Below are 26,385 nucleotides of genomic sequence, written 5' to 3'. Positions count from 1 at the left end.
GCACCCCTGCATTTCTATCAGATAATGCACCACTTCACCCAGAAAATTGTTACAATTAAACAGGAGAATGCCGAAACATTTGTATTTCTTTTGTTTGTATTGGTATGAGAAAATAAAAAAGGAAGAAGAAGGGGAAGAAGAAGGGCAGAGAAACAAAAGACCAAATCTAAAAACGCATTCCACGCAAAACCCCAAAAATGGACTGGACAAATATATTGGGAACCTCAATTTAACCACTTCAAGTCCGGACACTTTCCTCCTCTTCGAGTCCAGGCCAATTTTCAACTTTCATTGCTATAACACTTGGTGTGACATTTATTCAGTCATGCAACACTGTACCCATATGAAATTTGTGTCCTTTTTTTGAGATAGAGCTTTCTTTTGGTGGGATTGATCACCGCTTGTTTTTTTAGGTTTTGCTATATAAAAATGAAAAAAAATACAGAAAATTGAGAAAAAAAAAATTTTTTTGCTTAGTTTTTGTTATAGAATTTTGCAAATAGATAATTTTTCTTCATACATTTAGGCCAAACTGTATTCGCTACATTTTGTGGATAAAAATAACCCAAAACAGTTTATATCATTTAGTTTGTGTGAAAGCTATAGAGTCTACAAACTATGAGATATATATCTGAAAATTGATCAGCTGAGATTCTAAACTGCTGGATGCTGGTATGGCAAATGGCAGTGATCAGGACACTGGTATGTGGTATGACGGTGATTAGGACGCTGGTATGGCAGTAGCCAGGATGCTGTTATGGGTTACGGCCGTGATCGGGGTGTGTTTGGAGTATGGGGGTGTTTTGTGTGCACTGGGACAGGTGAAAGGGCCTCGCTGCATTATTTATTATTGATATTGTGGGGCAGTGATCAGGGACACTGGGACACTGGGGCGGCTGGCACTGCAGTGTGTGAGTGTACAAGCAGCCTGACAAGTTGCTTGTACACTCACTCACTGCAGGATTGCTTCTCTCTACTCTCACACTGACAGCACACAGAACTGATCTTTACCTTTTGTTTCATTGTTTACTATGAGTGCTGTGATTGGTCACAGCAATCACATGCTAAAACACCACGTGATCACCAGAACACCGTTCACGATCCATCCATGCGGGCTGACGTACAGGAGCGTTAGCCCACATCGGTGCTGCTGCCCGTTTGCAGTCTATGTAGAATGGACAGACAGAAAGAAGAGGTTAATATTAGGCAGCACACCGCTTGGAAAAAAATAACGGAAATCAATCGCTTCCGGTAATCAGTCAATGAGTTTCTTCCACCTCTCTACTGGAATTTTGGAGCGCTCTTCTTTCACCAACTGCTCCAGGTGTCTCAGATTGGAAGGGTTCCTTTTCCCAACTGCTGTTTTGAGATCTCTCCACAGATGCTGTATGGGATTTAGATCTGGACTCATTGCTGGCCAGTCCAGTACTATCCAGCACTTTGTCTGAAACCATTTCTGGGTGCTGTTTGATGTGTGCTTTGGGTCATTGTCGTGCTGTAAGACCCATGACCATGACGAAGTACTGGATAGTACTGGCCATGTACAGACCATGACGAAGTACCATGACGAAGTACTGGATAGTACTGGACTCATTGCTGGCCAGTCCAGTACTATCCAGCACTTTGTCTGAAACCATTTCTGGGTGCTGTTTGATGTGTGCTTTGGGTCATTGTCGTGCTGTAAGACCCATGACCATGACGAAGACCCAACTTTCTGACACTGGACCCTACATTGCCCCCCAGAATTATTTGGTAGTCTTCAGATTCCATAATGCCATACACACGGTCAGGACATCGAGTGCCTGAAGCAGCAAAGCAACCCCAAAACATCAGTGAACCTCCACCATGTTTGGCTGTAGGGACTGTGTTCTTTTCTGTAAAGGACTCATTTCTTTTTCTGAAAACAGTAGAATGATGGGTTTTACCAAAAAGCTGTAATTTTGTTTCATTGAGTACTGCCTAGACCAGGGGTCCTCAAACTTTTTAAACAGGGGGCCAGTTCACTGTCCCTCAGACCATTGGGGGGCTGGACTATAGTTTAAAAAAAAAAACAAAAAAAAAAAAACTATGAACAAATGCAGACACAGTACAGGAGATGACCAGAGACTGCGGACATACAACGGCAGCGGGAATACTGGGCCGGCCGCTCCATAAAACGCACAGATATTTCCCCCAAGTGTGTCTTATGGAGCGAAATAGTGCCCCATCGTTGGTGTCAGTAGGGGGAGGAATCGTGCCCCATCGTTGGTGTCAGTGTGGGAAGGGGGGGGGGGGAATAATGCCTCGTCATTGGTGTCAGTGGGGGAAAAGGATAGTGTCCCAACATTGGTGTCAGTGGGGGGTGGACTAGTGCCCCATCGTTGGTGTCAGTGGGGGGGGAGGAATAGTGCCCCATTGTTGGTGTCAGCGGGGGGGGAGGAATAGTGCCCCATTGTTGGTGTCAGCGGGAGGAATAATGCCCCATCATTAGTATCAGTGACACCGATGATGGGGCACTATTCCTCCCACTGACACCAATGACACTTAACTTGCTGACCCCTGCTCCAGCCTAGATGCTACTGCAGCCAGCATACCTGGTTGCATCAGCACCATCAGCACAGCACACTTACCTGTCAGCTGTCCTTCACTCCGGTCTCTCCCTCACTCGATGTTCGCGGGGCCGCTCGGCTCCGCCTCCTCGCAGGTGATTGGCCACATGTGTGCCTTTCCTGAGCTACAGTTCTGGCGCCCAATTGCTGGTGAGGGGGCGGAGCCAAGCGGCAGGAGTGAGGGAGTTGCCGGAGTGAATGAAGGAGCAGCGCATCCTGGACTGGATCTGGGACCAGAGCCAGGTAAGGTACAGCAGCCCCCTGCCCACCCCTGTACTTAGTGTCCCTTCCTCGCGGAAAATACACACCGGATAAATGGCCTCGGCAGGCCACATGTGGCCCGCGGGCCGTAGTTTGAGGACCCCTGGCCTAGACCTTGAAGAAGAGGACATCCCCCGAAAGCTTGTCCTCAAAATTGTATGTTAGTGCAAATAAAAAAAAGTATCACGTCAGTACTCAATTGCATTTGTTCACAGCACATTCTTCCAAAAGGATTTTGGCTTCCTCAGATAAGTTTTGGCAAACTCCAATTTGGCTTTTTTGTGTATCTGTGTCAGCAGTGGGGTCCTCCTGGGTCTCCTACCATAACGTCCCTTTTCATTCATAGGACGATGTATAATGCGAGCTGACACAGTTGTGCCCTGTGCCTGAAGGTCAGCTAGAATTTATTTGGAAATCAATCAACATGAGATTGTCCATGCTTTGTCGCTATTCTTGTTCTGAAATCCTCAGACAATTCTTTGCTGTTCTCTCTCTTCGCCATACTCCATGTGACACACAACAGAAAGGGTGAGTCAATTTTTCACCATTTTCAATGACTGTCGGTGTGATTTCTATATTGTCAGCACCTGTTAATTGCTACAGGCGAGTTTAATTACAAATCACAGGAGAATCAAAAACGTGGAATGCAATTATTTCTTACAATTTTGAGAAGGTGCCAATAATTTTTTCCAGTCCATTTTTGGATTTTGCGTGGAAAGTGTCAGATTTGGCTTTTTGTTTCTCCACTCTTTTGTGTCATATCAATACAAACAAAAGAAAACATGAGAATGTCTAAACATTTATAATTGCAACAATTTTCTGGACGAAGTGGTGCATTATCTGACAGAAATCAGGAATGTTAATATTTTTGGCCATGACTGTAGCTGCTCAGTGTTGTCCCAGCTCTTGCAGTGTAATAATAACATATGAAATCACTCTGCCGTGGCTACATCTGTGACATTCTGTGGATGCCCGCTGACACATCGGTGACAAATTCCATGTGATAGTGTAACCAGTGATGCAAACGCTGATGGAATACTGATTGTTGATACTGACATGTTGGCCAGGAGCAGCAGCCAATAGGGTTCCTGAACACTGCACATGAATGTACACGATGCAGACACTATTATTATACAGGATTTATATAGCACCAATTATTTATGCAGCGCTTTACCATATGGGGAGACAGTACAGGTTACAATACAAGAGGTTTTTAGCAGGGCCCTGCTCAGGAGAGCTGACAATCTAATAACGTGCCTACAGCACATACATAGGATGTTTCTGCCAGATTCTGCATAATGAGCTCCACAGCTGTCATGCACCATACAATCTGATTGTACAATTGCCTTCAGATCTACCATCAACTATGTAGTATGAGGGCTTTCCTGATTGGATACAGAGTTCTGTTCAGCCACTTGAAGATCACAACACGTATATAAACGTTGCAGTTTTCAAGTCGTTTACTAGACTTATGGCTGAGGAGATTTTTTTTCCGGAAACGGCCGGCTTCCTTCTGAAAGTGGTCCTAGCAGCTCTTGAGCCGCTGGATTCTTTTCTGTAGTGGTGGGAGGGGACATCCCCCCGCTTTCGATGCTCGCCGATAGTTCTTGGGCTTACCGTTAAGGGCAGTCGTCCAGAGAAATGATCCGATGGTGCGGCCTGTTCAAGATGGAGGCGATGAAAGACTCTGGTCTTTGATTGCCTCTATGATGGAGGACCGGAGCGACGTCATATCTGGTCAGCGGATGAGGTAAACACATTTTTTTCTTTTTTTAAAAGCAAAAGTTAAAAAAAATTATATATATATATATATTTTTTTTTTTACATTGTTTTCTTTTAAAAAAGGTAAAGAAGAGGTTTGGAGTCTCTGCCACCAGACATCTTCTTAGTGCTCGTTCATATATATATGCGGATTGGATGTGGTTTGAACTGCATCCAATCTGCATGATATATGAAATAACATTGCTCCTATGGTGCCTGTTCACATATGCCCGGTGCACTGCCAGTGAATTGTTTACTAAAGGTAATGCGCAAGGTTGGTGCGCTTTGTTTTTTGTTCTCTACTACAGTCTATATCAAGCTTCCCCAGCTTTGTGTTCGAGCCGCATAACCTTTGATCAGTGTTGGATGAACAGTTATCATTTTATTCGATTGGCCTTCTTCTGATCTGAGTCCCTGAGCACAGGAGGTGGTGGATGTGTGTTAACCACTTGCCCTCCAGAGGATTCCCCCCCCCCCTTCCTGACCAGGCCATTTATAGCGATACGGCGCTACATTAACTGACAATTGCGCAGTCATGCAACACTGTACAGAAATGAAATTTATGTCCTTTTTTTCCCCATAAATAGAGCTTTCTTTCGGTGGTATGTGATCACCTCTGCGATTTTTAGTTTTAAACATAAAAAAAAAACAACTATATGAATTTTGCTATTAAAACATGTCCAATTAAAAAAAAAAAAAAAAAAAAGTAAAAATCAAAGTTTGTCATAAATTTAGGCCAAAATGTATTCTGCTCCATGTCTTTGCTAGAAAAAAAAAAAAATCCCAATCCCAATGATGTCGTCATGGAGGAGTGGAAGAGGACTCCAGTGGCAACCTGTGAAGCTCTGGTGAACTCCATGCCCAAGAGGGTTAAGGCAGTGCTGGAAAATAATGGTGGCCACACAAAATATTGACACTTTGGGCCCAACTTGGACATTGTCACTTAGGGGTGGACTCACTTTTGTTGCCAGCGGTTTAGACATTAATGGCTGTGTGTTGAGTTATTTTGAGGGGACAGAAAATTTACATGTTATACAAGCTGTACACTCACTACGTCACATTGTAGCAACGTGTCATTTCTTCAGTGTTGTCACATGAAAAGATACAATAAAATATTTACAAAAATGTGAGGGGTGTACTCACTTCTGGGAGATACTAACATATATTAACGGTGCACCGAAATGAAAATTCTGGTGCCGAAACCGATACTGAAAATTCAGAATGTGGCTGAAAACCAAACCATCTGTGTATATGGGGGTTGGGAAGCTCCCTATACAGTGAGGGAGCAGAGTATACAGAGAGGCTCCCTCATTGGCTGTCACTATATGTCAGTTCCGGTTTTTAAATGCAATTGGTGCTTTTTTTCCCTTCACCATAGCTCACACAATTAGCTGTCACTTTCCCTGGAGTTGAAGAAAACTTTGTTTCTTTTATCTGGGGGGAAAAAAACTAAAAAAGGAAAACTGTTTCTTTTAACTCTGGGAAAGAAACTAAAAGGAAACTTTCTTTTAGCTGGGGGGAAAATGACAGGTAATTCTGTGAGCTATAGTGACGGGAAAAAAAAGCTGGTAATTACATCTAAAAACCGGTACTGACATATAGTGACAGCCAGTGAGGGAGCCTCTCTGTATACACTGCTCCTCTCCTGCCTTTCTCAGCCAACCCCCCCCCCCACATCTGCAGTACACAAAGTCTTCTGTATCAGCTACATTTTCGGCCGATATGTTTTGGTGGCCGAAAATTTGGTGCATCCCTAATATATATATTTCATATGTTTGGGGGTTATAAGTAATTTTCTAGAAAAAAATACCGATTCAAACGTGTAAACAAAACATCCCAGAAGATGCTTGGTCTTCAAGTGGTTAGGTTTAGCCTCCCATTATAAAATTTTTGGACCTGAAAAGCAGATTGTACAATCACATTGTATAGTGTATGTCCATCTGAAGAGTTAATGTTTCAGAACAAGTTATTGGAGTGAACGTCTTCTAGGTCCAAGGAGCACATTTTCTGAAACGTCTCTGTATCAGTACCGCTTAGACCCAGAAGGAGATAATGCCAAATCCTTGTAATGAAAAATGAACTGATAGGGCTTAGTTACACCAGTGGCAGCCTTTGCTGCCCCCCTCTGAAAAGCAACTTGTAGTGGTTTCATGTTCAGAGGGTGTTTGCAGTGCACCCATAAACTTGAACTGGTTGCACTTGGCTGTGGTACTGCCCACCGATGGTGACAGGGAGTATCATGATTGCCAGGGGCTGTGAAGAAAAGCATTGCAGTGGTGGAATGTATACAACTTCCTCTAGCCACTGTGTTGAGTTAAGGAGGTGGGGGGCAGTAAAACAGCGGATCAAACCGCCTATTATTTCCAACTCCAGCTGCAAGTGTGAAAAAGCCCTTAGGGCCCACTTCCACGGAGCTGTGCTCATCTGCAGAGCTCATCACCAGGTCCCAGTTGCTTTCTATGAGCCCTGGTCATAGCGTGGCGTGCAATGCAGCATGTCTGGATTTTCATGCAATGCACCTCACTGCAAATCACAACACAGCACGATGCATAGAGGTCAATGACGTCATTCTGAAAGGTTTCAATAAAAAAAGGTGCTACACAGAGTTGTGCATAGTAACATCCCTGTGTCGTTCACACCGACACCCTATAATGTCTGCGGATTGGCTGCCCCATCTAGAAGCTCCTCTGCTCCGTCCTTACCCGGCAGCTGCTGGTGACAAACTCAGTCCTGTGCCGCCCCCTCTCTGGCTCCCGGACAGGGTGAGCTCCAAGCAGAGGCTTCTCATACATGAACTCCGTGCCGCACGCTGACAGGCAGAGCCTCCCTTCCCCTCCATACTGCACCTCCACAGAGTCATCGGAGAAGAGGCACAGCCTGGCGCCGGACGACATTGTTGTCACGTACAGGACGTGTGTCTGCCTTCCCGCTTCTGTCCATGGACTTTCTGTTATGCCACTCCCACCCACCATCCAATCAGAGTACGCTAAGAGAGTCCTAAGGACGTGTTGATTGGATAGTAGGAGTTGAGGGGCGGGGATGTAGCTCCAAGTTTCTGTCACTTAGTAACCAAGTGATGCCGGTCACTAGAGAGCCAACTCTCCCTCCCAGAAATGTCTCCAGCCATGGAGCTTGGATTGTTGAAAGCCTTTCAACGCCTCCCATTCAAGTCTATGATGATGCTCCGGAAACACCTGGCAGGCGTTTGCAGTGCGATTGTGGCGCGTTAATACCATATTTATTATACGTGTTTGTGATGCAGTTTTAAAACGCTTATAAAATGCCTCAAAACCGCACATAGGGCATTTTGGGAGCATTTTCAACGCTTTTCTTCTTTTCCTTTCCTTTCTGTACCCTTTTATTGAAATATCTTAATAAAAAATAGTACAAATTATGGCAGTAAAGAAACTTGTACCGAGCAAATATGAAGGCTGTCATGCTAATATCTCCTGAAAGTGACAATTGCCTGGCAGTTATGCTGCATCTATAGGATCAGTATTCCAATCAGAGGCCAGTGACTTAAAGAGATCAGCGTCAGACAGCCAAGCAACTAGCATGTTCATAAGGTCAGCAATGGCAGCCTCCTTTCCATCCATACACCATGATGCTTTAACCACCACCGGGCACTTTCACCCCCTTCCTTTCCAGGCCAATTTCCAGCTTTCAGTGCTGTCACACTTTGAATGACAATTGCGCAGTCATGCAACACTGTACCCAAATTCAATTTTTATCATTTTATTTTGGGACAGATAGAGCTTTATTTTGGTGGTATTTAATCACCTCTGGGTTTTGTATTGTTAGCTAAAGCAAACAAAATTAAGACCAAAAAAAATTGTTTTTCATTTGTTAGAAAATTTTGCAAATAAGTAATTTTTCTTCTTCACTGATGAGGCTGCAATGATGGACACTGATAGGCTGCAGTGAGGGACACTGATGAGGTTGCACTTATAGGCAGCACTGATGGGCACTGACAGGTGGCACTGATCTGCACCAATTGGGCTGAACTGTCAAACAGGGCACCGATCAGTGCTCTGATTATCATTGTAAATGTCCCCTCTGATAATTGCCAGTTACCGGCTTTCCTTGTGAGGAAAAGACTGCCAACAACCAGCAAGTCTGTTTACACTGTGATCACATGGTAAAGGACAGCTGTGATTGGCCCTTTACCTCACCCTGTGATCAGCTATGCCCGAAGGATACAGCGATCACAGAGCACACCCAATGTGTGCCAAGGGGGACACTCAGGGGTGGGGTTCTGGGAGAGCGTCAATAGATGCCCTCCCAGAACTGGACGATCGTGCTGTAGCTGCCATTCAGCTATGGCACAGTTGGCAAGTAGTTAAAATAATAAAAACATTTTTTTAAAAAGCTACAACTTTGTTATTTAAGTGGAATTTTAGCTATTTCTTGATAGAATTAGAACCTTTTATTTCCTCTCCCAGGTAGAGGAGGCCACTTGATGAAAAAGTTAAATGCTATGGAAAAAACAAAAAAATTGAATTACAGGACTAGAGAAACATTTTTAATGCTAAAGATCCGTGTTTGCTGATTCAACTAAAAAGAGTGATTTAACTAAAGAATTACAGTATGTGGCAACGGCTGGAGACAAATGATAAATGTTATACAAGATAAAGAAGAAGTGTTTTTTTGTCTCACAAATGTATTCAATGAGCAAAAGCTAGCTCCTGCACAACACCCCAAAAACCTTGTCAATACCTATCCAAGTATTTCAGAACCCTGGACAGCACACAAGACATTTCCTAAATCTGTCACAAGTCTGGGCAATGCAAAATACATATGATGAAAAAAATATAATATACAAGTAGAGATCATCTTCAGTGAAAACTACATGTTAAAAAATGTTCAGCAGATCTGGAGATGAGGGCAGCTGATATTATATAGAACTGTTTATAATAAAGTCATCTTACCATACTTGTGACTTCCTCCAGTCCCCCAGGTGGCAAAGAACATGGAGCGCTTTGTCCTGTTTTAATTGGGTGTGTGGATTCTGAGCTAATGGGCTCAACAGCTTGCCCCCTCCACTCACTGCTATCTGACCAAGCTGCTCACAAAGAGATGAATATATAATTCATTCATTTGTGACAGCGCTCATCTCAGGTAGCAGAGGCACACCTAAGACAAGCGCCATCACTATTCATGCAAAGAGGAACCTTGTAGTGATTGGAATTAATGGTTGAATTTACTCTGTAGACTTTGCTTGTTGGAAGAGCAGCAGTACAGAAGTGCAAATATAAATGGTTAAATGTCCAAAAAAGTGATGTACGGAAGATACAATGATGATCTTCAATTGCTGGTGATCTATAACATCTATCCAATGGTATGGTGATGTGTCCGGTAATGTAAGAATTGCGCACTCACCAGATGCACTATCAAATCACGCATTTAGAGATAACACTTTTAGTAGGTCAGCTGAAGGGCCCTTTAAAGGTAAGTATGGTCTTGTCTGGAGTTCCCCTACTGCTTCCTCTGCTGTCAGCAATGACTCTGCTGTCCTCCAAATGCAACTCTGTGGGTTGTAAAAGCTCCTTGCTGCTCTTGATTCCTTCACATGTGTTTGTCTGTGCTCACCTGTCCACAGGTTTATTTATTAATTGATTATTGCATTTGACACTTTATATGATGTTATGTATTTAGCGCTGCACCCATTTTATATTGATGCTTTGGAAGGCTTTTTTGGTACCTTTTGGTGTTTCAGCAGCTCACTTACCTCTTTGTGCTTTCTAGTACAGTACTGCAGCAGGGCATAGTTTGATTCTAGTTGCTTTTCTTAAATTGTTTACTTTTTTTGAAACCTTGATATTGGGTCTGTGCAGGGGCGGACTGACCATTTGGAAACTCAGGCACTGCCCGAGGGCCCGGGGTCAGTAGGGGGCCCCATGAGATGCCCCTGGTACCTTTTTCATAGGCTTTTTTGAGTTTGGGCAAGGACACAGGGGCCTCATGATCCCCTATTGCCCGGGGGCCCCATGAGTTGTCAGTCCGCCCCTGGGTCTGTGTTGCTACTGGTTATTGTTTACTAAGTACTGGAGTAATTGTGTTTTGTGCTGCTGAAGTGTTGAGTACTAGGTGAGGGCAGATCATGTCAGACTAATGTGATTGGATATTTAGACTATAATACCAATGTTTTGGACCAGGCTGGTGCTGCGGACATAGAATATCTTGATTTCAACAGGACATTTGATACAATTCCACATAATGATCTCATATAAAAGTTGTACAATCTAGGACTTAGCCCTTGGGTGGTTCAGCGGATATGCAGCTGGCTAAAATATAGATACCAGAGCGCTGGTGTAAAAGGGGTTCACTCAGAAAAGAGACCAATCACTAGTGGTGTACCACAAGGCTTTGAGCTAGAATTATAGATCCTGTTCTGTTTAATCTATATATAAGTGATATAACTAAAGGTTTGTTAGATAAGGGATTTCTTTTTGCTGATGACACTTTCAAAAAATAAAAGCCAGCAGCTACAAAAACTGTAGCTGCTGACTTTTAAAAAAAACAGCCGCTCACCTGTTCCACAATCCCGCAGTGTCCTCCCCACAGCCCATTTCCACAGCCATCTGGTGTTCCAGGCGCTGGCATCTTCAGTGTGGGCACCTGGCTGTGACAGCTTGCGGCTTCACAGCCGGGTGTCCACTGCACATGCATGAGTAGCGCTGCGCTTCCTGAATGGCCCCATAGTCTTCTAGGACCTGTCACGTGTCCCACAAGACTACGGGGTGAAAGGGTAGGAGGACAACCTCCGCTTCTGATTGCCTAGGTGATTGCAGCAGAAGTGTCAATTTCAGGTACCCGCTCTCCCCTCCGCTTCCCAAAGGTGTCAATCCTTAATGGAGAGTGGGGGACCAGTCTTTAAAGTGGAACTTCCCTTTTTGGGTGGAGCTCCGCTTTAACTAAGTTACATACAAGCAGCACAGTGGTTCCTTGGTCTCTTATTCTAGTCAGGATACTACCTGCACGGAGATTGCATGTTCTCCCTGTGCTTAAGTGGGTTTCCTCTGGGTACTCCGTTTTTTTTCACTCCACAAAGACATGCTTTATAGGTTACGTTTAGTTAAGTAGAGTAGTATCTGGCCAGACAAGGATTACTTTGACGCAGCTGGTCAGCTTAAAAATGCACAGCTAAGTAGGTGAACTAAAAATCCCTGATTTTATGCAAAGTTTCTTAGAAAGGGTGTATAGAAGTGTGCACAGTTCATTCAGAATTTTTAATGTTAACGTGTTTACACTGCTTTAGCAGCTGATGGGTTATATACAGTATATATGCATAATCTACTTGGATTTGAGCACAGGCATACCTTATTTCTATTGCATGGTGCAGGTCAGTGGCCAGACCTGAACCTGTAGCTCTCCTACTTTTATTTGTCCTATATTGGCAGTATATCCACTTTATTTTGATGTAAGCAAGCATTTTGCAGAGTAGTACATCCTGGCCTTTTAGACACCAGCACTACAGTGTCACTTGATGATGTGGCAAGTTCCACAAGTGCAGTCCAAGCTGGTGAAGTGGCTAGCATTAGTAGCATCCCACAGCCACCAAGAATTCGGACACAGACCCATAAAGCCCAAAAGTGTCCTTTCAGAGGTTCTTTCAACCTAAAAAAGTTAAAGTAAAAAAAAAACTAAAATAAAAAAAAAAGTAAAACTAATAGGTAAAAAAAGTTTTTTATTGAGTTAATGTTATATTGTTACAGTGTTTTATTGTTAACTGTTGTGGTTTGCTTTGCAGAAACATCAATCAACTACAGCATTGATCTGTTTATTCACAGTATTGACAGTAGCAGGTTGTCGCTCTCAAAATTCATACGTCAGTGCCTGGACATTTTTTTTAAAATAAAAAATACATTTGTTTTCTTTCTTCCTTTTTCAAAAATGTGTGGCAACAAATGAGATCTGGAAAATACTCGCCATGCCTCTTGTCTACTTGCACTCACTTCAGGGCCTCCAAATCTGTGATAAGTACCTAGTGAAGAAGCAACATGAGGAAATTTACACCCCTTTGAAAGCTTTAAGGTGGTCATTGGATTTTGGGCTCCTGTCCACAGCTAGGTTGCCAAAACGTTTCTCACATGTGGTATCCCCATACTCAGAAGTAACAAAATGTGCTTTGGGATGCAATTCCACATATACCCATGGCATGTGAGAGCAATACATCATTAAAGTGACATCTTTGTCGGAAAGGAAAACATTTTAAAAAACACATACGACAAAAAAAAAAAAAAAAATCCAATCTTCCACTGGCTCAACATGCCTCTCGACAAATCCCTTGGGGTGTCTATTTGCCAAAAGCGGTTATTGGGGGGGGGGGCTTTTGTACTGCTCTGGCATCTTAGCACCTCAAGAAAATGTAATTCCAGTATATATACACATAGTTTGCGGACGCTATAATTTTCATACAAACAAATTAAAATACCCTTTTTGGGATTTTTTTTTTTTTTACCAAAGCAGAATACATTTTTGCCTTAATTTGACGATAAATTTGAGTTTGGATATTATTTTTAAAACAGAAAGTAGAAATTGTTATTTTCCAGATTTCCAGTCTTTGTTCATTTATATAAAAAAAAAAACCAGTGGTGATCAAATACCACCAAAAGAAAAGAGCTTTTTGTGTGAAAAAAATATGACATCTCATTTGGGTACAGCCAACGGTGTATTTAGGTTTTGTTCTGCCCTAGGCATGGAGAGAGCCTGACATTGACCAACATCACCCCTGCTCCCCACATCGAAAGAGCCTTCCACTACAACCCCCCCCCCCCCCCCCCCCGGCGAAAGAGAGAAAGACACTCATCTTCAAAGCTCTGGTCATCCCTGGGAGCGAGGGTCAAGCTCTACATACACCATCAAGCACTTCGGAACCTCTCTTGGATCCCACCTGGTTCCCATGGCATGCGTGTCCCTTCTTTCATCCCTTCTTCTGAGGGGGGGTGCTGCCCCCTGGGAAAAGTGCTGCCCTAGGCAATTGCCTTGCGGTAAATAAGCCCGTGGGTACAGTATTGCATGACTGAGCAAGTAGTGCAGTGCTGAACAGCAAAAAAAAAAATGCTTTGGCTAAAACCTTCCAGAGCTCAAGAGGTTAAAGTGATTGTAAAGGTAGCTTTCATTTTTAAAAACAAACGTTATACTTCCCTGCTCTGTGCAAAGGTTTTGCAGAGAGCACCCCCGATCCACCTCTTCTCAGGTCCCTCACCTGCACTCCTTGCTCCTCCCCCACCACTGTGTGCCTAATAGCAATCTTGCTCTGGGGGCACTGGTGCATATTCGCTCTCGAGACAGCTCTGTGTCTAAGATATAGAGTGCGGTTGGGCCCCCCCACTGGCTGTGATTGACAGCCAATGGCTCCCACTACTGTGTCTGAGCCAATGAGGAGAGAGAATGCGGTTGGGCCCCCCCCCCCCACTGGCTGTGATTGACAGCCAACGGCTCCCACTACTGTGTCTGAGCCAATGAGGAGAGAGGAAAGCTGGGAGGGTTGCTGCTCTTATGTACAATGCTTGATCGAGATCGGGCTCAGGTACTAGTGGGGATTGGGGGAGTCTGGAAAGCTGCATGCAGAAGGCTTTTTATCCTTCATTCATAGACTGCATGAAGGTTACAAACCTCTGCCTTTACAACCACTCTAAATTGTCTGGACCTTGGAGGTTACTAGTTTAAAAAGGAGCTTACAAAGAGATTGTACAGACTAACATGTGAGCAACTTTATGCTAGGTAGACCCTTGAAATTTGTATTTTAAATCAGATCTCTTATGTACTGATTCTGTATTTTTATGTTTTCAAAGGATTATCTAGTCATACTGTAATTTGTGATCAGCTAAACATATGTGTCAAAGTTTAATGTATCAATATTCTGATGTAATAAAGCTGAACTGAAAGATACCCTTTCAGTAGAAGCCGGCCATAGACGGTTCTCCTAAATTGGCTGAGATTCCAACCATGTATGGGCAGGCTGATAATACCCAAGTTGATCGATTGATTGATCAACTTGGTACAACCAGCCTCTCAGATTTTATATGCGATTATTGGTAGCAGCTAAAATAGTCACTAGCAGTAATCACTTTGTCCTCGTGGGAGGGATTCCCCCATCAACACTTGACTGTGTTGATGGCGAAATTGAGCAATTTTAGTTCCTGCAACCTGTGGTTACGGGAAAGAAAAATCGCTCTATGGCTGGCGTCAGTCTAGTTATAAGGTCCAAACTCCCACCCAACACACACACACACACACACCGCCCCCCCTCCACGCTGTGGCCGATCTGACAACAGCTAAAAAGAGATGGACTCCACATAACGGCAGCTTGGCTCTTCTCATGACACTTTCCTGAAAGAGAAAAATGCAGAAGGGAGATCGTGTCAGCCTCCTGTCTTTGCATTTCTGTCTTGGGAAAGTGTTTTGAGCAGAGACAAGCTGCCATATGAGAAGTCTATCTCCTTCGAACGGTTGTCAGATTGAACACAGAAGGGAGGGGATAAAAGAGTAAAAAAAAAAAAAAAAAATTGTAATAATTTTTTATCTATCCCTTGCAATGGGTGAGTTCCTCTGCAAGCATATTCTTTTTTATTTTCCCCATTATTCAACTTTAAGTAAAATGCATGTATGATGTATCATGTAAAGTACCAAGAATTACATATGCCTGTACAATCATGTGACGCGCCGGGCACACATCAGTTTCTTCTTTCAGTTTTCTTTCATCAGAATAGTAAAGATTTTCATGTTTTACCACTCAATCTATCCTTAGTGATTGTTACTTCCCCCTCCCCCAAAATACAAAAACCAGACAGGTAATGTAAAATCTTTTATTTACTGTATTTGTACAAGGTAGAACAGAAAAGATAAATAACTCACAACAATGAATGTACAAAACCTGTTAAGTGCTCATACATAATGCAGTCTGGGATGATGCGGGCAGCCGGAAGCAGGCAGTAAGTGGATATCAGAGTGGGTAGGTGTACTACAGGAAATAGACTAACTACAGGGGGACAATCTGCCAGAAGACAGGCAGTGAGAAAAGTGACCAGTAAAGGCCTGATAATACCAAGAATGCAGGAAATATGTCATTGCAGAACTAGGAAATATTTTTCTGAAGGATATTCTGCTTGTTCTGAAGGGGGCACATCATCAGTTTCATCAGATGTACATTTTTTATAATTCCTAAGGCATATAAGAAAAGAGAAATTCCTCAGTAATGGCTTTATCACTGACCACCAGGCAGGGTGCTCTGTGCTCCCTTCCAATTATCCCTTTGCTGAAGAGGAAATCTGGAGCTGTGGTTGTATTCATTTTTTGGAAATCCCATCTGATCCCCATCCCATGTAGTAACATGAAGAGTGCTCCTACCATCAGCCACCGAGATCTGAAACTACAGACTCTACCTGCGTTCCCACCTACTGCTGAAATCTGATATTGGGCCCCTTTCACTCACATGGGTGGATAGAATTCAGCTTTAGATGAAGCAATCTACTGTAGCTAAACTCAGACAATGCATTCCTAGAGCCCCATTCACACACTGCGTTTTGTGACAATTACATTATATGCAGTTTAGAAAAAAAAAAAGCTGACTGCGTGCGTCCAGGACCGATGTATCACAGCTATCTGTGCACTGCGATTACCTGCGGTTATGTACAATTTCACCTGCGGATAGCAACAGCAAGAAATGAAGCAAAAACAACAGGAAGGATCAGAATCGCAAGGGATACCTGGGAATGACCCAGGAAGTTGCAGGGAGGGTACAAATAGAGAGAGGAGTGACGGTGACCCATGATATAGCTCTCAGTCTCCTCATTTTCACCCTCATAAGCATATGGGAATAGCAATCAAACTGCTTCTGTAATCCATTTTCAATGAGTACACGTCAACAAAGGTGAAAGATCTCTAAATGAACAAAGAAACAGGCACTGAACAAGGACAAATGAAATGGGAGGGCACAAAAGCATTATGGGTAGTCAGGGGATCAAAAAAAACAAAACCAAAAAAAACCAAAACACACAGTTGCTATAGAAATGACAAGAATGTACCACCGCAGCTAACCGCACGTAATCACAGGTAACTGCAATGTACAGCCGCAGGTATTCGTTGTACCTGGAGTCTTGGAATTTCAAAACAAAATATGCTTTTACCTGCGGCAAAACAGCCGCCCGTGTGAAAGGGGCTCTAGAGTGCAACTTTGAAGCAACCTATGACTACATTATGAAAACACTAACCACCCCCTCTATGATGATGACTGGACAAAATTACCTTGGGAGAGAGAAAAAAAAAAAAGTTACTGGACAGAGGAAGTGACCATTCACACACATGGCAAAATCTGTACCATCCAGGCTATGAGGAATTCTTGCAAATTAAAACCGATTATGGCTAGGGTTAACTGACCACAGTTCTATGCAATACTACTCCACATGCCAATATATTCTGCATGGTTTTGGGTAGAAGGAGAACTTCCTGACTATGTATTGTATAGACTATCAATACTAAGCCATGTGAACACTGTCTAATTGTGATCACCATTTTTGTACATCCTTGCTACATTTTATAAGTAAAATATAATCACTATATAAAAAAAACTATGGGAGAAAATATGGGAGTCATGGCATGACTATGGACAAAAAATATAACCCGGAAAAAAAAAAAAACCCTAACTTGGCCAATAATCAACTTTAATACACTGCAATCCGATAATCACTGACAAGGTGGTTATAAATAAGAACCTTTTCTAAAAGGAACACCTTATGCCAGAATGCCGCCATGCCTTTCTTATCAGAAATAAGAGCTTTAGCAGAGAATTGCAGCCTATGATCAGGAATTGTCTCCAAAGAGATGAGATACAGGATGTGCAATTCAGTGTTAAAATACTTGGGGCAAGTAAAAATATCCGGAAGACTGAACCCAGAAATCATATTCTATGTCGTCATATGAGAATTACAAGTTATTACGGTCTACTGATATGCTTTTCAAACATGTCACATTTGTTTTTCTTTACTTGTTTGTTTTTCTGCAATTTCTGTAATTTTTCGCCATTTCACAGGTGTATGCGTGTGTGCAAATATTGTGCAACATATACAGTTACAACTGCCATCTTTTTTCTCCAGGGCCAGTTCTTAAAAGTAAAAAAAAAAAAAAAAAAAAAAAAAAATGATATGTTCTGGGGCTTATAAGCAATTTCATAGCCAAAAAAAATGCAGATTTTAACATGTGTGAAAAAATTGCTTTAAAAGGGGAACTGGTTAAGAATGAATTTATATCAACTTAAATTTGAACAACCACAAACTCTACCTAATTAAAAAGGTATATAAAAACACATATTTGTTTGTATATTTTCATGCATTATTTTTTAATTAGATCAGCAGTTTAGAGGCATCACCATCATTCAAAATCAAAAATTGCACTTATCAGTAAACCTCTATTGTTTGAGTCCACTAGGACAGCTCTATCTTGGGATTGCATAATAGGGGGCCGAAAATTAATATGGAGGGAATCGATTTGCAAGGGGGCTGTCTTAAAGTGGTTATTAAAGGAGAGTTTTTTTTTTTTCTTTAAAATAACAAACATCTCATACTTACCTGCTCTGTGCAGCCCTGATTCTCCTCTTCTCAAGTCCCCTGCCGGTGCTTCTGGCTCATCTCCCCTGCTGAGTGCCCCCAGAGGAAGCCACTTGCTTTGGGGGCACTCATGTGTGCACACTCCCGAGCCACCTCTGTGTGTCCCATAGACAGTCAGAACCCCCTCCCCCCCGCTCCCTCCCTTTGTACTGGCTGTGACTGAAAGCAGAGGGAGCCAGTGGCACATTTGCGGTGTCTCAGCCAATGAGGAGAGAGAGACCAGGGAGAGCCTTGGCCCTTGTGGTGCACATCGCTGGATTGGATGGGTATGCTGTCTCGTCATGCACCAGTGACATCACTGGCTGCTGCTCAACTACCACTTAAATGTATTAAGGTAAAAAAACTTTCTGTGGGCAGCTACCCCCAAGCCCTCCCTTATACCCGATCTCAATCCAGCACTGTGCCTGACAGCAATGGCTCTCTCTCCTCACTGGCCATAGAAGCAGCAGCAGTGTCACTGGCTCCTGTTGCTGTCAATCACAGTCTATGAGGAGAGAGTGGGGGGGTGGGGCTGAGTCCGCATGAGTTCCCCCCATTGAAAGCAGCTTGATTTGGCAGCACTGGGGATGGGGGGGCGGGTGACCCGGAAAGAGGAGGATTGAGGCTGCTCTGTACTAAATGATTGAACAGAGCAGGTACATATACAACATCAGTTATTTAAAAAAAAAAATCCCTTTACAATCACTTTAACTAAAGCATTAAGACGCAGCGAGGAGATAATACACATCATACTTAAACACATTAAGGACAATCTAGCATTAATCTATTAAAAATTACAGTATGGCTAAATTTGTATGCTGCCTGGTACATTATAATTATCCTAACACTAAATCATAGAAGCTGAAATTGTCTGGTAGGATTGGAGCCTCTGAACTCTGGACCATCTGACAGATGGGACAATCTCAAGAAATTGTTGTTATAAAAATCAAAGAGGGAACTATGCTTTGTCTTTGCATATAAAGTGAGGCCCTCTATCCTCAAAAGCCAATATTGGGTTCAATTTTTACAACAATCTCACAAAATGAGAGTGAACCAAGAGAAGTTAATGAACTGCATTTGCTATAGGACTGCTAAATGCAGCCCCCACCAGCGCACTGTATCTCAGCTGCCATGATCCTAACACATTGTTCTAGTCCAGGAAAACTGCTTCTTCCGCTATGCATTGGTGACAACTCCACTTAAACAAGTCGGGTAGGGGGCAGGGCTCATCTCAAGAGAGGTTTCTCAAAAAATAAGTCTTTAGCCCCACCAGGGAAAGTAAACCAGTTACTGAATAATTCACAATTTCTGCAATGTATATTGACAGACTAGAAGTGTGAGCTCATTAAGTCATGAAATGTTGTTTGTCTTCCACATGGTCATTAAGTTTTATTGCAACCAAAACATACTTTCCTTTGAACTGTACAGAAATTAAACTATAATATATACACAAACTATTTATCTTTAAGTTACAGGGTATCAGCATACACTTTTTTGGCATTCAGTTTATCAAGGAGTTTTGCATAAACTTCTAGGTTTCTGATAAGCTCAAACTTAATAAATTTGGTGTAAGAACAATAAGTCTGCCCAGTTTGCTAAACATAATACCAAACTCGCATCGTTCATTCTTCATTGTTTTCTTTTACGTTCTGACTCCAAGCAAAACTTCTCATAAGCTTCTTCCATCTCGGGGTCCATTTCATCATCATCTAAACCATCAAGGAACCTAGAAAGGAAAAAAAAAACCTTTCACAATCTGCTGCCATCTTGTTTTCAGAATTAAGGGCTCGCTCACATCATACATGCATAAAAACTGTTGGGAAAACCACGCAGATTTCACTTGTAAAGACACGAGATCACATTTGTTGTCATGAGCATCTCAGTCATTGTTTTCATGCGTGTCTTTTTAATGCACAGACTGACATCACATCCTGTGTCCTCACCTTTTCAACAGACCCCCTCATTAATGATCCCCACATCATGGACTCCCTCATCTGTGAGCACCTCACAGCAGAAACGCCTCATCAGTTTCCCCCTAATCAAAGAATCCTCATCACGGTCCCCCGCCATCCGCGACCCCTCACCGCTCCTCCGCCATCCGCGACCCCTCACCGCTCCCCCGCGACAACCCCTCACCGCTCCCCCGCGACAACCCCTCACCGCTCCCCCGCCATCCGCGACAACCCCTCACCGCTCCCCCGCCATCCGCGACAACCCCTCACCGCCCCGCCATCCGTGACCCCCGCACCGCCCCCCCGCCATCCGTGACCCCCGCACCGCCCCCCCCGCCATCCGTGACCCCCTCACCGCTCCCCCGCCATCCGTGACCCCCTCACCGCTCCCCCGCCATCCGTGACCCCTCATCTGTCCCCGAGAGCAGTCCCTGCTCAACCAGATGAATTTTGATCCATCTATACCTGACTTTGATATAGCTCCAGCCAATTTTATAAAAAGCTTTGAATAGGTTCAAGACACATAAACATTTCTGTAAGTAATAAGAAGTGCTCTCTGACCCCACTAGAGAGATATTCCCCAACCTTTTATCTCTGTGATGCCCCTACATGAGATAGAAGCACGATTGTGACCTGTGCATGAAGGGAAAGATCTCATTTAAAAAAAATTTCTAAGTCCTAAACCTTTCTTATTTTACATAAATGCTTTTAGTTGTGTCTGTGGCTTTTCCTGACAGGAAGTGAGGGGCCCCATTCATCAAGGCAAAACTGGGCCACTCTCTTTGTTCACCAAGTCAGAAAGAAAGGGCAAATCTTTCCAAAGTGGAAAAAGAAATTCGGCTTTAAAACAGTCTAATTTCCTGATTACATAGCATAAATACCTACGGTGTATATAAATATCTATATATCCCAAATTCAGAGCTACAAATACTTAGTAAATGTTTGTGCACATTGAGGGAAATTTATTAAAACTGGAGCAGCTCTGCGTGGTAACCAATCAGGTTCTTTCATTGTAAAAGCTTAATTGAACAAGCTGGAGATGAAAGCTGATTATTTGCCATTCACAGCTGCCTCAGATTCTGGTGGCTTTAGTTTTGATAAACACTCTCCATTGTGGTTATACTTAACATGTTACTAAAGTCAAAAAATGTTTTTTTAATTAAAATAACAAGCATGTTATACTCACCTACGCTGTGCAATAGTATTGCAGAGCAAACCCAAACCTCCTGTTCTTGGGTCCACTGCTGGTGCTCCTGGCTCCTCCTCCTCTGTGTGTGTTCCCATAGTAAGCCGTTTGCTATGGATGCGCACACGCAGTGCCTGCTTGCTCCTGTATGTCTATGGAGCCTCACTCCCCAATTCCTCCTACTTTGATTGACAGCAGCAGGAGTCAATGGCTTCTGCCACTGCTCGAGTGTTGTGTGGAGAGGAAGAGAGCGGAGAATAGATGTAGCTGTGCACAGTGCTGGGTCTCTTCTCCACTCTATTCCCTTTCACAAAAGGAAAAAGGGGGGGGGGGGGGTGGAATAATAGAAACATTTTTTTAAGTAATGCAAGGAATGCATTAAGGTAAAAACTGTTTTTAGCTTTAGTATCACTTTAAGGATCCCTGGAAACTAAAACTAAGCAGCAGTAAAAGGTACAACTGCCACTTTTCAGACTTTCAGCCCTGGTTCACACATGCATTTCTGGATGTGTTTTCAAATGAACAGATTCTCGTGACAGGCTAGACATTATGTGTTCCTATTGATGTGATTCACAGGCATTGCATTTCGAGTGTGATTCCAAAAAAGGGCCTGCGTGACTTTGAAGTAGTGCGTTCCAGACTCACAAGTGATAAGAGTATAGCGCCATGTGGAGGTCAGTGTTCACATAGGACTGCTCACGTGATTGACCGGCGATTTGTCACTGAAGTCAATGGAAATGCAGAAGCCAAAATCGCACCTCTGGTGAAATCACACTCAAACTGCAATGCTATTCACACAGATACGCATGCATAAATTACAATGCGACTTCAGCCTGCATATGTGTGAACCCAATCAGCACTGTCCAGACAGAGGTCAGGGGTTTTGCACCCTCCTAGAGCAAAAAGAAAACTCCTACAAGCTGTAACCAGTCCTCTGCTGAAGTCATAAGACTGCTCTAACTGCTGATGAGAAAAGGTATTTAGCAGTTTATATTTACAAAATAACTGAATTGTTCTGTGGAGACCAGATATAGTGAATGCAGAGTCCTGGCTTTAGTAACACTTTAACTATCTCAGCAAGAAGGAAACCATTGGGAAGGGATTCGCATTGTCAACACTGCTGGAATTTCTGCAGTGGTCTTACAGGGTTGCCGTCTCTCTCCAGGATTTGATACTGTTCAAGAGAGGTAAAAAGGACATAATTTATGGAGAGGTTTAGTTTGCAATTAGGATGAATGCTTTTATTTAGCAATGTTGATTTAATTGAGAAATCCTCATCTCAATCATTTTTGCCTGTGGTAACACTTTCATATCAATTTTCCACCATCATTACGCTCCCCTGCTGCAGCCCTGAAAAATCCCCAATACTATGAGGTATTGGGGAACATGCAACCTTCTTCTCTGCCAATGCATGGTGCTTGACTGGCTCATGGTCAGCAATATCTTGATCCCATGAGGAGAAGCGGTTTTAATTGTAGCTTTGCTCCAAACTTTGCGTTTTGGAGCAAAACTGTTTGTATACCTACCCTTGTGCAGCAGCACATTGCTTTTTCTCTGATCTAAGCTGAGGCAAGCCTCCCTTCCTCACCAAATATCTGGGCAAAAATATTATATAGATAAAGGCTACGGAATGTTTACCATCAGATGGAAAGTCAACGAAAGGCTTCTGCAGACAATACAGAAAAGCTAAAATGTTTTTTTCCCACCAGAGGCAACAATGCAAATAAAGTTTCAATATGTTACAATCTACATGAAAAAATTCAATAGGAGATTTCAAATTAAAAAGACATACGAGTCCCCTGAACCAGGTAAGTCTGTTCCATTCTCCTCATAGAAGAAATCCTCTCTATCCAGCATCTCCTGGTACTTCTCTTGATAATCTGAAACAAAAAACAACAGTTGGCACCGTACCCAATTTCTGTATTAACAGTATCAACAGGACAAAGTACTTACTTAAAGGGTAACTCCACATTCACAGAGGAAGAAAAAGCAAATTAAAAAAAAAAAAAATAATATAGTGTATACAATTGCTGCACAAGTCATATTGTACTTGAATGTTAATAAAATATTACCTATCCTTTTCAATCTGCAACGAATGGAATTTTCTGTAAAATGCAAGGAAAAATGACTACCTGGAGGAGTTCTGTACACAGTTGGTATAGAAAACGCCCCCCCCCCCCCCCCACAAATGTAATTTCCTGCTTGTGCAATTGGCTTACTGATTTTCCCAGAAGTCTGCCTGAAGATACAGGGTAGATTTTGAGCATCCCCTGCAAATAAAAATTGTTTTTGTGAGATATGCCCAAAGGAAAATCACATCTAAAAAGGGATGGAGACCCTGCTGCTTTCCTCATTGGAACCCTACAGGTGCAGAAGCTGATTGATAATTATAAAACCACTTCCATTCTCCTTCACTCCACATGAACACAGGCAAACAAACAGCCGTTTGTTCAGAACAACAAAAGGTAGTAATCTGCAAGTTTGTTACAATCCTTGCAAAGTACATAGATCACCCAGAGAGGAATGTTACTTTCTCAATAAAAGTGGAGTTACTCTTTAATCATAATGTCTATGTAGCAGAATGAAAACAATTCTCACCTGGATCTGCTGCAGTGAAGGGAATGCCTTCGGACGTATAAAATGTGGGCTCATTCTAAAACAAAAGAATTTAAAAAAAAAATGCATTAGTGACAAAACCTGTCAAAAATATGGAAGTGTGGCTCTCAGGTTATGTTTTTTTTTCTTACTCCCCTTTACACTCAATAACTGTATCTTGACCACCACTCCTTTTCTTAACTTTCATCTGATTCTTTGGTAACATAGGGAAGTGAAAGGATACACCAGGTCATCCCATTTTCTCTTACCATAAATGCAAACTGGAAAACATTGGCCACTACTGACAACTAACAATGAGTTATAGAACTGCAAAACAAGGACAAACAACGCTGTTGAGTTATAATTTCTTTTAAAAGGTGCAGCCTCAGCTCCAGCAATGGATCTTACTTATCCTTAAAGTGGTTGTAAAGGCTGAAGGTTTTTTACCTACATGCATTCTATGCATGAAGGTAAAAATCTTCCGTGTGTAGCAGCTCCCCCAGCCCACTCAAAACTTACCTGAGACTCATCGCTATCCAGCGATCTGAACGACAGCCTAAGATGTCCTGGGTCTCTCCCTCATTGGCTGAGAGAGCAAGCGGGAGTCAATCACAGCCAGTCAGCCAAAGAGGAGAGAGAGGGGGCGGAGCCAAGCCACAGCTCCATGTTTTTATGGACACACAGAGAAGCAGGTTCCCCTACAGCAAGCTGCTTGCTGTGGGGGCGGCCGACAGCCAGGACAGCCTGTGAGGGACCTGAAAAGAGGAGGATCCAGGCTGCTCTGTGCAAAACCACTGCACACAGCAGTAAGTATAGACATGTTTGTTATTTTATGAAAAAAAAAAAAAATTAACCTTCAGAATCGTTTAATTTACTGACGTGGAATAATTATGCATATCTCAGGTGTCAGGGCTTACATTTTAGTGGAGCAATGATAAACAAGACGGCTTGGAGCATGCACCTTGTAAAACAAAAAACGCAAGATGCAAGGAAATACACCAAGAGCACACACACACATACATACATACACACACACACACACACACACATATATACACATACAGACACACATACGTATATATACATACACACACACACACATACATACATACATATACGCACACAAAAACAAAATTAATAGGCTGCAGTGCAAGCTACTTGCTCTGGTGGCACTCGGCAACAGGAAGGGGCCAGGAGTGCTGGTGGGGGACCCAAGGTGAGGAGGATCAGAGCTGCTTTGTGCAAAGCCATTGCACAAAGCAGGTAAGTTCATGTTTTTTTTTTAATATCACTTTAATTGGACCAGAAATATTACCATAAAATAATTGGGGTCATTTTCAGGAGTGGATTCACTGAAAGTTGACGCTGTATAAACTCTTCCCCAGTTACTTGACCGAAGTTCCACCAATTTCAAAAGCATTTGTTTCACATCCCTGAAGCAATAACACAAAAAAAGACATAATTTTAATTATTAAAAGAAACACTGTGCTTATGAAAATAAGGTTTCACATGACATCAAAGCCTAAATTTGATACAAACTGCGAAGGGCTAATTGCCATTTTCAACCTGCTACAGTGTGCATCCAGAACTACATTCTTCATTCTCTGAATCACTTCTTCCATGTAAGAGTTCCCTTTCTCTTTCCATGCATCTTCAAGGACTGATCCAGTTAACTGGGAGAAAAAAAAAAAAAAAGTTCAACATTTTACATTGATTGTTTTAAAAACTTTGACAGGCGGGTGCATAGACATGACCTGGATGCACATGACCATCTTTATCTGAATTTGTACCACCTGGTCGATTTAAAAGGGTAATTTCACTTTTAAAGCAGATTAGGTGCCAATAGAAAAAATTTAAGCTTTGACAGGTAAGAGGTATACATTGTGGTACTGGCACTTCCTACAGGTACTCTTTTTCATTTTCAGCTGTACAGCTCACTTCAGTGGTCAGGCTGACAGAAGACTATTTCTTTAGCATGGGGTACAATACTAACCACTTGCCCTCCAGAGGATTTACCCCCCTTTCTGACCAGGCCATTTTTTTTCGTTACGGTGCTATGTTACTTTAACGGACGATTGCGCGGTCATGCAATACTGCACCCAAATTAAATGTACGTCCTTTTTTTCCACGAATAGAGCTTTCTTTCGGTGGTATTTGATCGCCTGTGCGGTTTTTATTTTTTGTGCTATAAAAAAACAAAAAATAGACTGGCAAATTTTAAGGGAAAAAAAAAAAAAAAAGACACAAATTTTTTTGACTTTTTGCTATTAAACATGTCCAGTAAAAAAATTTTTAAAATCAAATTTCATCATAAATGTAGGCCAAAATGTATTCTGCTACATATCTTTGCTAAAAAAAAAAAAAATACCAATACAGCAAGTCCCCGACTTACGAACATTCGAGTTGCGAATTTTCACAGATACAAACAGACCTCGCATTACGAACATTTGTAGATG

At 42.5% G+C, this 26,385-nt stretch overlaps 2 protein-coding genes across 3 annotated transcripts in view; both read right to left on the bottom strand.

Moving 5' to 3' along the window:
- Positions 1–7,539, bottom strand: part of CUNH5orf34 (chromosome unknown C5orf34 homolog) — a 58,877-nt gene extending 51,338 nt beyond the window's left edge. Inside the window, exon 1 of the mRNA XM_089687795.1 lies at positions 7,313–7,539. Within this exon, the coding sequence (XP_089543921.1) occupies positions 7,313–7,504 (192 nt within the window). The 5' untranslated portion in view covers positions 7,505–7,539. The remainder of the gene's footprint in view (positions 1–7,312) is intronic.
- Positions 7,540–15,407: 7,868 nt separating this feature from the next.
- The window catches only part of PAIP1 (poly(A) binding protein interacting protein 1), a 30,735-nt gene continuing 19,757 nt past the window's right edge, over positions 15,408–26,385 (bottom strand). Inside the window, exons 6-10 of one of the 2 annotated variants that reach the window (XM_089687793.1) lie at positions 25,469–25,602; positions 25,245–25,362; positions 23,933–23,987; positions 23,127–23,214; positions 15,408–19,922 (exon numbers count right to left, since the gene is read on the bottom strand). In XM_089687793.1, the coding sequence (XP_089543919.1) occupies positions 19,826–19,922; positions 23,127–23,214; positions 23,933–23,987; positions 25,245–25,362; positions 25,469–25,602 (492 nt within the window). In that variant the 3' untranslated portion in view covers positions 15,408–19,825. The remainder of the gene's footprint in view (positions 19,923–23,126; positions 23,215–23,932; positions 23,988–25,244; positions 25,363–25,468; positions 25,603–26,385) is intronic. The other variant, XM_089687794.1, reaches the window with a different exon arrangement.

This window comes from Staurois parvus, unplaced genomic scaffold, assembly GCF_062004578.1.
Source record: "Staurois parvus isolate SC_StPar_1 unplaced genomic scaffold, SC_StPar_1.0 ptg000438l, whole genome shotgun sequence".
In the NCBI taxonomy this organism is placed as follows: Eukaryota; Metazoa; Chordata; class Amphibia; order Anura; family Ranidae; genus Staurois; species Staurois parvus.
This window is presented reverse-complemented; position numbering and strand designations above follow the sequence as displayed.